General features: G+C 59.6%; 1 protein-coding gene across 1 annotated transcript; it reads right to left on the bottom strand.

The window, feature by feature from the left end:
- Positions 1-2,052: 2,052 nt before the first annotated feature.
- On the bottom strand, positions 2,053-11,079 carry F7 (coagulation factor VII). Its single transcript, XM_042697079.1, has 8 exons — positions 10,974-11,079; positions 7,447-7,607; positions 5,835-5,859; positions 5,647-5,760; positions 4,852-4,992; positions 3,907-4,016; positions 3,604-3,727; positions 2,053-2,683 (listed from the first exon to the last, which is right to left on the bottom strand). Exons 1-8 carry the CDS (start codon positions 11,050-11,052, stop codon positions 2,091-2,093), a joined length of 1,347 nt encoding a protein of 448 aa, XP_042553013.1. The 5' UTR covers positions 11,053-11,079; the 3' UTR covers positions 2,053-2,090.

Here is an 11,079-nt window from a genome sequence, read left to right as displayed (position 1 = left end):
TTACCCCTGTGAGTTGGGAAACTGAGGCTGGCAAGTCCTGGGGTTCCCGCTGCCTCCATTTCCCTCTTGCATCGTTTGGGGCGCTGCCAGCCCCCTCTACCCCCTGCCCATCTTCTCCTGTCAGTTTCCCTCTATGATGCTAACGATGCTTCCAGGGAGCATGCACCCCAGACATGGCTCTGCTTCACTCCAGAGGGGGACGGCGAGGGGCATGGGCGCTGACCGCACTCTTGCAAGTCCTCAGGTCACCAGCACTGATCCTGTCCCTGCAACACATGGAAGCCGGTGCCTGTTCCACATGGGGAAACCAAGGCACAGAATGAAGATGGACAGGGCTCTGGAGTCTGGCATGGGCTTGGAAGATGGCTGGGAATTGGTCTGGCTGAGCTGGGAAACCCTTCCTGCCCTTGCTGTGTGGGCCAGATGGGCTTGGTGGCTGGCTGGTCCCTGTCTGGGCCACTCACGGAGCCTAAACAAAGAAATGGGTGTGCACAAAGAAATCTTTGTTTACAAACACATGGCCATGATTTGCTGGCCTCTGGGCTGCTCTGAAGTGAATGTCGCTAGATGCAAGGCCAGTCTCGAGACTGCTTCCTGGTGTGGGTGCCCTGACTCGGGGTGACCCCGCAGCCCTGTGAGGGCTGAGGAGGGTGGGGCTGGGTCTGCTTCTAGCTCACTTGCCCACATACCGGCAGCACTAATGGGTCAGCACTCGGGCTCTGTTTCCCCTTCTCCCTCCCTCACGCCTTTGCTGGCTACGGTGTGGTGGTGCTGGGGAGGGTCCTTCCCCACCTGAGCTGTCAGCCAGGCCAGGACACGGGGTCTGTGTTCTGTGATGCAGCCCTGGTGGTTCCTGGGCACGTGTACCCTGTGTCCTCAGACGTCTCGAGGGCAGGGGGAGACCACTCCACGGGGTCTGGGGCCATCTCAACACCTGCAGGAACTTCTGTTCTTAAAGGACGCCCCCACCTGGATGCTTGCTTCAGTGATGATGAAACTGACAGCAGGGCTCGGTGAGCACCAGCGCCATGGCGGCCACACAGAGCCACGGAGCCTCTGCCACGCAGCCTCCATCACAGCCAGTGCCACACAGGCCAAGCAGAACCAGGGAGCCTCTGCCACATGGCTCCCCATCCCCGCCAGCACCATGGAGGCCACACAGAGCCACGGAGCCTCTGCCACGCAGCCTCCATCACAGTCAGTGCCACACAGGCCAAGCAGAACCAGGGAGCCTCTGCCACATGGCTCCCCATCCCCGCCAGCACCATGGAGGCCACACAGAGCCACGGAGCCTCTGCCACGCGGCCCCTATTACAGCCAGCACCACATGGACCACATGGAGCCATGGAGCCTCCTGTCACACGACTCCCGATCCTGGCTCATGCCACACAGGCCACACAGAGCCACACAGCTTCTGCCACACAGCTCCCCCATCCTGGCCAGCACCATGCAGGCCACGCAGAGCCACAGAGCCTTTTCCACACAGCTTCCCAATCCTAACAATCACCACACAGGCCACATGGAGCCACGGAGCCTCTGCCATGCAGCTCCCCATCCCGGCCAGTGCCACAAGCCATGCAGAGCCATGGAGCCTCACTGCTCATCATCATCCAGTCAGAAGAACGGCGGCACAGCCCGAAGACCACGAGTGGCTGGCACTGTAAGCATCCTCCTGCAGGAAACCCAAAGGGGTGTCACCAACGCATGCATGTGTTGCCTGTTCTTTATTTTGAAGTGAGAGTGCCGCACTTGCACAGAAGGGGAAGCAATGGAAGCACAGAACGCCTTCAAAGTATGCGTGTGTGTACGTGTGTGTGTATGTGTACACGTGTGTGCACAGCCCCACTGTTCCCCATAGGGCAGTCAGGGCACCCACAGGCAGGATGGGCTGTGGAGAGCCGCCCCGGCAGCGTTGCCGGCCGGGCGCTCTTCCTGCCCGCGGTTGTCTCCTCTCCCACATGTGCAGCCATGTCTTCTTGGTCTCTGAAGCAGAGTTCCTGCCCTCTCTCTGTCTCTCTCCTTTCTCCAGCTCCCCCCCCCCCCCAAGGCCCCTCCAGGCAGCTGTGTCTGCCCCCTCTCTGCACAGGGAGCTAATCCAGCGGGGCTCGCATGATGCCCAGCCGGGGCCTGGAGCTCATGTGCTTGGTCAGCCACTCTGTGTACCGGGAGACCCTGGTGTACACGCCGACGTGGCCCACAGCGGCGCAGCCCTCGCCCCAGCTGACCACGCCTGTCAAGTACCACGTGCCACGGTAGAGTGTGGCGTGCGGGCCGCCGCTGTCACCCTTGCAGGAATCCTTGCTGCCATCCAGGTAGCCGGCACAGAACATGTTCTCGGTGAGCGCTGGGCTCTCGGGCGTCTGCCGCGACTGCTCCAGGCAGTCCTGGGTTAGCATGCGGGGCACGTCCACGGCCATGAGCTCCAGGGTGGTGGCCCCGCGGTCCAGCAGCTGGCCCCAGCCGCTGACCCACGAGAAGCGGATGCTGGCCAGCGTGCCCTCGGAGAAGGCCCGCGTGGGCAGGCAGAGGGGCACCACGTAGTCGCTGAGGACCACGGGCCTGTGCAGGCGCAGCAGTGCAATGTCATGGTCCGTCTTGCCGACGATGTACTTGCTGGGAATGATGAGCTGTGCCACCCACCGTACCTGCTCCGTGCCGTCCACCTCGCTGAGGTCGTGCTCACCTGGGGGAAGCAGCCCGGTCACACCCAGACTCCCACAGTGGCCACATGCCCTGTGGTGGCCACGTCCCCTGTCCCAACGTCCACCCTCTTGGCCTGGACCATGGGGACAGGCTGGAGGTATTCTTGTCTGGTCCCAGGACCATGGGGACAGGCTGGAGCCATTCTTGTCTGGTCCTCAGGCAGAGCCTCCAGTGGCAGGCACGCAGGGCATGCCTACACCAGAGAAAGGGTGTGAGCAAGGTGAGCCAAGAGCCTGGGTGTTTAGGGCAAGTGTGTGTGTGTGGGGGGGAGGGGGAAAACGTGGGCAGCTGTGCCGGGTTTGGAGGGGTGCGCGTCCCTGACCTTCTCCCAGCACAAACTGCCCATCTGCCCACGAGACAGAGGCCCAGCCCACATGGCTTGCTGGGAGCTTGAGGGAGACAAGTGGAGCAGAGGTATGGCAGAGTGGGCAGGGGCATCAGGGGTGTGACAGGCGGGCAAGGGCAGGCAGGGGTGGGGCAGGGTGGGCAGGGCAGGCAGGGGTGGGGCAGGGTGGGCAGGGCAGAGGTGGAGCAGGGCAGCAGGGGCAGGCAGGGGTGCAGCAGCAGCCCCAAGGCTTTCAGATTTCTGAGTGGGAGAGGGCTGAGAGGATGCAGCCAGGTGACCTTCCCAGGTGGACATCCGTGGTCAAGGAGGTGAGGTGGTCCTCCCAGGTGGGTGTCCATGGTCACGGAGGTGAGATGACCCTCCCAGGACATCCGTGGTTAAGGAGATGAGGTGACCCTCCCAGGTGGACGTCATGGTCAGGGAGGTGAGTGACCCTCTCAGACAGACATCCGTGGCCAGAGAGCTGAGGTGACCCTCCCAGGTGGATGTCCATGGTCAGGGAGGTGAGGGACGTGCGCCCCTAGGGCTGCCCACGTTCGGGCGGGCCGACCTACCCAGCACCACGGACACGTTCCTCCAGCTGTGGATCTTGTCGAAGCAGTGGGCCGCAGACACCAGCCAGCTGGGGGTCAGCAGGGTACCCCCACACAGCAGCTGCCCCTGCACGAGCAGCGCGGCCTGGGGAACGTGGACGCAGAACATGCCAGTGCGTCCTGGGCTGCAGGCCTGGCCCTGACCAGCCCACTCCTGACCACTCTCCCACATGGTCCGTGACCCCATCCACTGGCCAGGGTCCCGGGGCTGGATCAGGGTCTGCTCACTGGGCGTGGATGGGGTGGAGGAGGTGGGGCACTTACCTGCCATGGACACTCCCCTTTTGGGCACACCCTGCCTCCCACAATTCGACCTTGGGGGCCACTGCTATTTCTTTTTTCCAGAATCGGCACTTTCCCACAGGGATAGTCAACTGTGAACACATCAGCGCAAGGGGATTTTGAGGTGGGGGTGCTCCTCTGTAGAGGTTCAGACCACTCGAATGCTGAGAAGCTCCAGGCTGGCACCCCTCAGGCTCAGGGGCGGGGCGGAGGAGAAGGGCACCTCGCCTCTGTTCTGAGGGCAGGACAGGCCCTGGGAGGCCCTGGAAGGCGCTAGGGCAGGTGCTAAGGGCACAGGCAGGGTCAGAAGCTACAGCGTTGCTTGGGGAAGACGCAAGGCAGGGGCAGTGGTGACGCCACTGCACTTTGCAGTGAATCCACAGCACCAATAGCAATCGGTGAAAGACCCGCCCTGCCTTGCCACCTGCATCATGAAGCCCTATAGGCAGAAAGCACGTGTACCAGAGCCGGAGAAGCCCTGGGCTATGGACACGAAGCTAGGCACAGCCCCGTGCTCTGCGGAGATGGAGTTTGGGGCTCCCCAGCTTCAGAGTGCAGCCCTGCAGGCCCAAGGTTGTAGAAGTCCTCATTTTCTTAGGAGCACACTCTAATGGGAATGCAGAGTCCAGAACCCGGCAGCAGTGGACACAGAGTGGGTGATCTTGAGTGTCCAGCGCCCTGCAGCGGACCCAGGTAAGGTGTGGGTGGTGAGAGTACCTTTACAGTGCACAGGTGTCCAAGACCATGCTTCAGCTGCCCTGGCATACTGTGCTGGGTTGCTCCCTGGCCACCCTAAGGGGCCTGGTGGGTGCTGGGGAACTTTCAGGACCCATCTCTGCCGCCAAGCTGAGGAGCTAACTTGTGGCCGCCCAGATCTGGCAGCCCGCCCTCCAGAGCACAAGGCGTCCTCAGCCCCCAGCTGGTTACCTGTGGGGGCGCAGGATACCCCGTCGGGCAGCAGCGCGTACCCCTCGTGGCACCCGCAGGAGCGCTTTGCTCCCGGGTGGTCGCTGCAGTACTGCTCACAGCCACCGTTCTCATTGGCGCAGATCAGTTGGGAGTCCTTGTCTGGGGACAGGAGGGGCAGCCTCGGGAGATTCTGTGAGGCCAGCAGGAGCCAGTCCCCGCCCCCAAGTGCCCCCACGAAGGGGGGCCGCACACTGCTGTGGGCATCTCCTGTGCTGTGGCACAATCTGGAAGGGTGAGACTTGCCTCTAGGCAGCCACGCAGTGTGCGGTGGGCTGGCTGTGTGGGGACCTTTCCCCTCCCCTCCTCCTCCCCCCTCTCCCTCCCTGCAGTGTGCGGTGCGCGCAGGCCGGCTGTGTGGGGACAGCCCCCATCCCACCCCGGCCGCAGTGTGCAACCCAGACCTTTGGCCCTGCATGAGGAGAGGAGTAGTGTGGGTCCGGCTGGAGGACTGCCAGACTGCTCTGGCTGGATGGGGGTCAGGGGCTTGCTTGGCAGACAGGCCTGCACTGGGACTCACAACCAGGACTTACCCAGGCCCTCAGTCCCTCCTCACCCTTCACTTCCTGTTCTGCTGGGATCAAGAAGCAGTAACGGCCCAGGGAGCCCTTTGGTATCTGTGTGTACTGGGCAGCCAGAGGGTTCTAGCACAGCGTAAAGCTTGCACAGAGGCCGGGTCCAAACTCCGGAGTCTTGGGGCAGCCTCCAGCCAGGGCTCCTTGGGCCTGGGGTGTGCCTGGCGGGAGTGGGCCTCACCTGTTTCACAGTTTCGGCCCTCGAAGTTCGGGAGGCAGAAGCAGATGTAGGACTGGAGCTGGTCCATGCAGGAGCCTCCGTGCTGGCACGGGTTGGAGGCGCATTGGTCCCCATCTGTGGGTGAGCTGCATTAGTGTGCTGAAAAGCAGGCCTGTGGGGCAGGATCCAATGGCCCTTTTCCTGCTCACCAGTGTAGAGACTCCAGAACTGCTTCTAAGGAACAAGAAGAGCCACGTGAGACACACCACAGAGGTGGCTTCAACATCTGCAGAATCCCGAGTGGGATCACGGGGCTCGGGAGTGGATTTCCTCTGCGTGACAGGGGCTCATCATCATCATCCCCTCTCAGGGACAGCGGAGGCTGTCCTCCCTCCAGTCAGAGCAGCCAAGTGCCAGCCCGAACTGCCCTCCAGCTGACACGTGGCACAAAGCCCAACTGCACGTGTGGATGCACACACCTCGTCTGCACGTGGGAATGACAGGTGACAAAGCCCTCCACAGACTGCTACAGGCCGCAGTGAGCAAACTGACTCATAAAAAGACTTTGGGCCAATTGACCTTCAAACTCATGGTTGTGGTGGAAACAGAACAGATAGATGTCACTGCATCCATAAAAGTCTTTGTTGAATGGTAACTCCTTTGTACAACTCCTTAAAGATAATAAAAAAAAAAGGTAAACAAAAAATAAACGTGAAAGTGCTCTGGAAACCAGCACATAATCAGAAGATATAAAATTCTCCGGGTTCTGGTGGCTCACACCTGTAATCCTAGCTACTCAGGAGGCTGAGATCTGAGGATCATGGTTCAAAGCCAGCCCAGGCAGGAACTCTCTGTGAGACTCGTGTCTCCAATAAACCACTAGAAAACCAGAAGTGATGCTGTGGCTCAAGTGGTAGAGCTGAAGAGCACAGGGATAGGGTCCAGGCCCAGAGTTCAAGCCCCACAACTGACCAAAAAAAAAAATTCTACATTTGGCTGGAGAGCCAAGTGAGCCTTGAAACCTCAAGCCAGCCTCCACATCAAACTGCCAACCTCCTGGTGAGTGGATGGGTGGATGTCCAGGAGGGCAGCTCTTGTGAGACTTCTTGCAAGTGGGAGCTGTCCTGTGTGTGTGCGGCTTCTGGGAGTGCAACATGCCATGACTCGGACATGGTGAATGAGCCCAGGGCCGTAGGAGACCCTGGCAATGACACCAAGGGCTGTGATGGATTCCTGTCTTTCCAGATATCAGCCTCATGGAGCCCAGCACTCGGGAAGCTATGGCAGGACTGTGAGCTAGCCTGGTCTTCACCTTAAGACCTTGTCTCAAAACAAGTAGTGTGTGTGTGTGTGTGTGTGTGTGTGTGTGAAATCAGAAATGAAGACAATGCTGTGCAGTTACTCTGGCTCACTACTTATTTTTCCCACTTTTCACGGAAGCTCCTGCCAGGGTCAGGCGGTGAGAGGCTGCAGGTGTGCAGCTCCCTCCCTCCCTGCCAGGCCTGCTCTTTCCCTTAGGATGCCTTCATGGGTGACCCTAGCTCCCTAGAGAATGGAAGTACATCTCGGAGAAGTCATGGGACATACTGTGTGCATTTGAATGACCTTTCTGATGTAAAATTAGCATGTGAAGCAGCAGAGGGAGCTGTGTGCCTGGTAGGGAGCCTTGCACACAAAGAAGAACCATGGCCAGGCAGCAACTTGTGCCTGGGGACTGTGTGTGTGCTCACAGGGCTTCCAGTGCCCCACATGCCACAGCAGTGGGCTGGCAGACACCCCTATGTGCGCGGTGGGCCTGGGGTGTCCTGGAGGGGCACTCACTGTCCTCTCTGGGCTCTTGAAGATCTCCAGGGCCTCCTCGAATGAGCACTGCTCCTCCTTACACTCCCTCTCCAGGTTGCCGGGTCTCAGCTCCTCCAGGAAATGGTTGGCGCGCTTATGCCTATGCAAGACACTGTGCGCTTCCTCCTGGGCTAAGAAGACTGAGACACAGAGGGCCTTGTGAAAGATGGCAGCTGCGTGGAAACCAGCACAAGGGACTGTCCGTTCAGTGATGAAAACCACCCCGAGGGACTGTCCGTTCAGTGGTAGAAACCACCACGTGGACTGTCCATTCAGTGATGGGAACCACCACGCAGGACTGTACCGTTTCGGGACTGTCCATTTAGTGGTGGGACCACATGGGACTGTACTGTTTTGGGACTGTCTGTTCAGTGATGGAAACCACCACATGGGATTGTACTCACCAGCCATAGAATCCACCCAGGCCAAATGGTCTCGTGGAAACTACCCTGGCTGCAGGGTCTCAGCCACGGAACTATTTCCCCACATTTTTCTCTTTTTTGGTGGTAGGAATCGGGGGTCCCCACCTCTGCTAAGGGCTAGTTCTCTGTATGCCTGGCCTACTGGTACAACCCAAGGCCTTGCGCATGTGCATTTGAGTGTACGTGCCTTTCATGGATGACTAGCTACCCCGCACCCTTCATGTGAGCGCAGGGCAATGTGTTCATGAAGTTAATTGACCAGTCATTCCTTTTGACCTGGCTACCATCACTTAGGAATTTATGACGAGGAAGCACTCAGACTCTACAAACACTTATCCCAGAGGAAGGTGTTGGAAATAATAGTCTGACAAACTGTGGCCTCCCATGCTATCATGAGATACAAAGATTAAGAAAGTGGTACCTAGGGTAAAGAAGATACATAGATGCTGCCCAGCAGCTCACAGGCATGACCTGGAAACTAAATCCTCAGTTCTGCCCTATCTGTGTCTGGAGGGCAGAAGGCCGGGCCCAGCCTGCCATCCACAGGCTTGTTGACATCAAAGCTGCTTGCTCCAGCTTGTGGATCCTGGGTGCTGACAGCCAGCCTACCAAACCCTCTAATCCTCCTCACACCTTCACCGGGAGGGAGGCGGCTCTCCCTGCATACTGGTGACTTTGGGGACTAGGATGTGACCAGAGTGCCCACTCACCTCCTAGGGACGTGTTGAATGAGCCTCAGCTTCACCCAGGTACCCCATCACCTCCAGGAAAAACCACAGTCATGAAAACAGGACCCACTGAAAACCATCTTGTAGCCAGAGGCAAAACGTCCTTAGAGAAGAGCTGAAACTCAGGCCAGATCACCCTCAGAGAACTTGTCCCTCCTACCCAAGGCTCGAAACAGCAGCCACAGCTCTGGGACAAAGACTGAAGGGTCACCCAAGGGTAGATGCAAACCTCGCCAGTTCTCCTGCTCCCCAGTCGCAGGCACAAGCCCACTCCTCAAAGATCACCAGAGAGGCCCAGCAGTGCTGCCTCGGAATAAATTTCTACTTTTGCTCCACCACTTCTCTTTATTTGGTTTGTAGGGTGAGTGGCCAGACGTGGTGTGGGACTCCTGGAGTTGGGGCCTTAGGTCTAAAACCCAATTCCAGCTTGAACATAAGTAATTTTTGAGACTTCTTTAGGATACCCAAATAAATAGGAGGGCTATGTACCAGGCAGGTGCGTGGCGATGGAGAGGAGGGTGTTCTCATTGTGGGGCGCCATCGGAGCCAGGAATGCCCTCGAGAGAGGGTGCACTGGCCAGTCTGGTGTGGGGCTGTACAGGACAAGGCAGTGAGCAAGGGTGGGAAGGTGAGTGGCTGGGGGAGCAAAGACCCCTAGAGAGGAAGCAGGCAGGGAGGGCCCCTGCGTCTCAGGAGGGGCTGAGTGCCCCAGCGGTGAGGCAGGCTCCTGGAAGGAGCTCTCAGGGCCTGGAGGGGTGGAGGCGGCCCTGGTGGGGCACTGCAACCTGCTGCTGTGCTTTGTGGGCTGAGAAGTGAATGTGAAAAGAGAGGGAGGGGGAGGACCCTGTGTCACACAGGGAGGAGGGAGAGGACCCTGTGTCACATAGGGAGGAGGGGGAGGATCCTGTGTCACACAGGGAGGGAGGAGGGGGACGATCCTGTCACACAGGGAGGGAGGAGGGGGAGGATCCTGTGTCACACAGGGAGGGAGGATGGGGAGGGTCCTGTGTCACACAGGGAGGATGGGGAGGGTCCTGTGTCACACAGGGAGGGAGGAGGGGGAGGGTCCTGTGTCATACAGGGAGGGAGGAGGGGGAGGATCCTGTGGCACACAGGGAGGGAGGAGGGGGAGGATCCTGTGGCACACAGGGAGGTAGGAGGGGGAGGATCCTGTGTCACACAGGGAGGGAGGAGGGGGAGGATCCTGTGTCACACAGGGAGGGAGGAGGGGGAGGATCCTGTGGCACACAGGGAGGTAGGAGGGGGAGGATCCTGTGTCACACAGGGAGGTAGGAGGGGGAGGATCCTGTGTCACACAGGGAGGGAGGAGGGGGAGGGTCCTGTGTCACACAGGGAGGGAGGAGGGGGAGGACCCTGTATCTCACTGGGAAGGTCACATGTTTTCTTTCTAATCTGGAGATCATCCCTTGTCCCCATTCTTGGGAGCCAGTGGTTTGGTGAGAGCCGCTGGGACTCACAGGGCAGAGCCTGCCTGAGCAGAAGCAGGGCGTGGAGGGGCGGCAGAGGCTCACACACCACAGAACCTCACACCTCAGTGGCACATGATCGATCCTCACCCCCGGACCTTGGAAGCGTGCAAGCCTGCACCAGAAGAGCTGAGACCCAGAAAATCGCCTCACAAAGCAATCCAGAGACTGAAGAGAATTCGGAAAGGACAGAATAAAACAAAGAAGAGCCGCAGGGTCCTGCCTGGCTCTGTCCCTCTAGGAGCGCAGCTCTAACTTGCTAGCTTTTGGGCTCTGGAGGCTCCACCAGCCGCGCAGCCTCACAGCCTTTGGGGTCCCAGGTTAATTCATAGTCTGGGGCTGGAAAGGTGACACTGCCACGTTTTGAAGTTGAGTATGACAGTGATGGTGGCGGCCAGCAGGCACCATGTGGCCCGGCTTGCGTCTGAGGGGCTCCCGGCCTTCAACATGTGCCCCAGGCCCCCCCCCCATCTTGTGTCTGAAGGGCTCCCGGCCTTCAACATGCCCCCGGCCCCCCTCCTGAGGCCTTAGCTTTGCACAAGGGCATGGCCATGGCCACAGAGATGAGGGGTGAGCAGTTCCACCCGAGCAGCCCACCCTGCTTCCCTGTCTGTCTGACTTGATAGGGGGTGGGGGCCAGGGGAGACAGCACCCTATGGCTAAAAGTTCTCTGAACCCTGTCAGCCCAGACTCTCCCTTGGGAGCAGCCAGGGCCCAGTCCTTTGCGGGACCTGAACCAAGGGAGCCCTGGTGACGACCCTGCCGACTGGAGTGGCAAGAACACAGGCGAGGCTGGAGGCCTGGGCACCCCAGAGCCCGAGCCAATAGCCCGCTGCCATTCTCACCCATGCGCAGAGTGGCAGACAGACCTGAAGTCTCCTGGGATGCCTGAAGCCAGAGCAGAAAGCAGAGCAGGGTGAGCCCGCGAGCCTGAGCCTGGAGAGCCATGCTGAGCCGCGGCTTCCTGCTTGGATA

This window comes from Dipodomys spectabilis, unplaced genomic scaffold (assembly GCF_019054845.1).
Source record: "Dipodomys spectabilis isolate Male_0828 unplaced genomic scaffold, ASM1905484v1 ptg000215l, whole genome shotgun sequence".
Taxonomy (NCBI): Eukaryota; Metazoa; Chordata; class Mammalia; order Rodentia; family Heteromyidae; genus Dipodomys; species Dipodomys spectabilis.
This window is presented reverse-complemented; position numbering and strand designations above follow the sequence as displayed.

Bases quoted from the DNA above. Each gene is read 5' to 3' on its own strand.
- F7 (XM_042697079.1), bottom strand. From the start codon at position 11,052: ATGGCTCTCCAGGCTCAGGCTCGCGGGCTCACCCTGCTCTGCTTTCTG. The intron at 7,608-10,973 runs GTCTGTCTGCCA...TCTGTGTCTCAG, and splicing joins GGCATCCCAGGAGACTTCAG to TCTTCTTAGCCCAGGAGGAA. The intron at 4,017-4,851 runs GTAACCAGCTGG...ATGTGTTCACAG, and splicing joins GGTATCCTGCGCCCCCACAG to TTGACTATCCCTGTGGGAAA.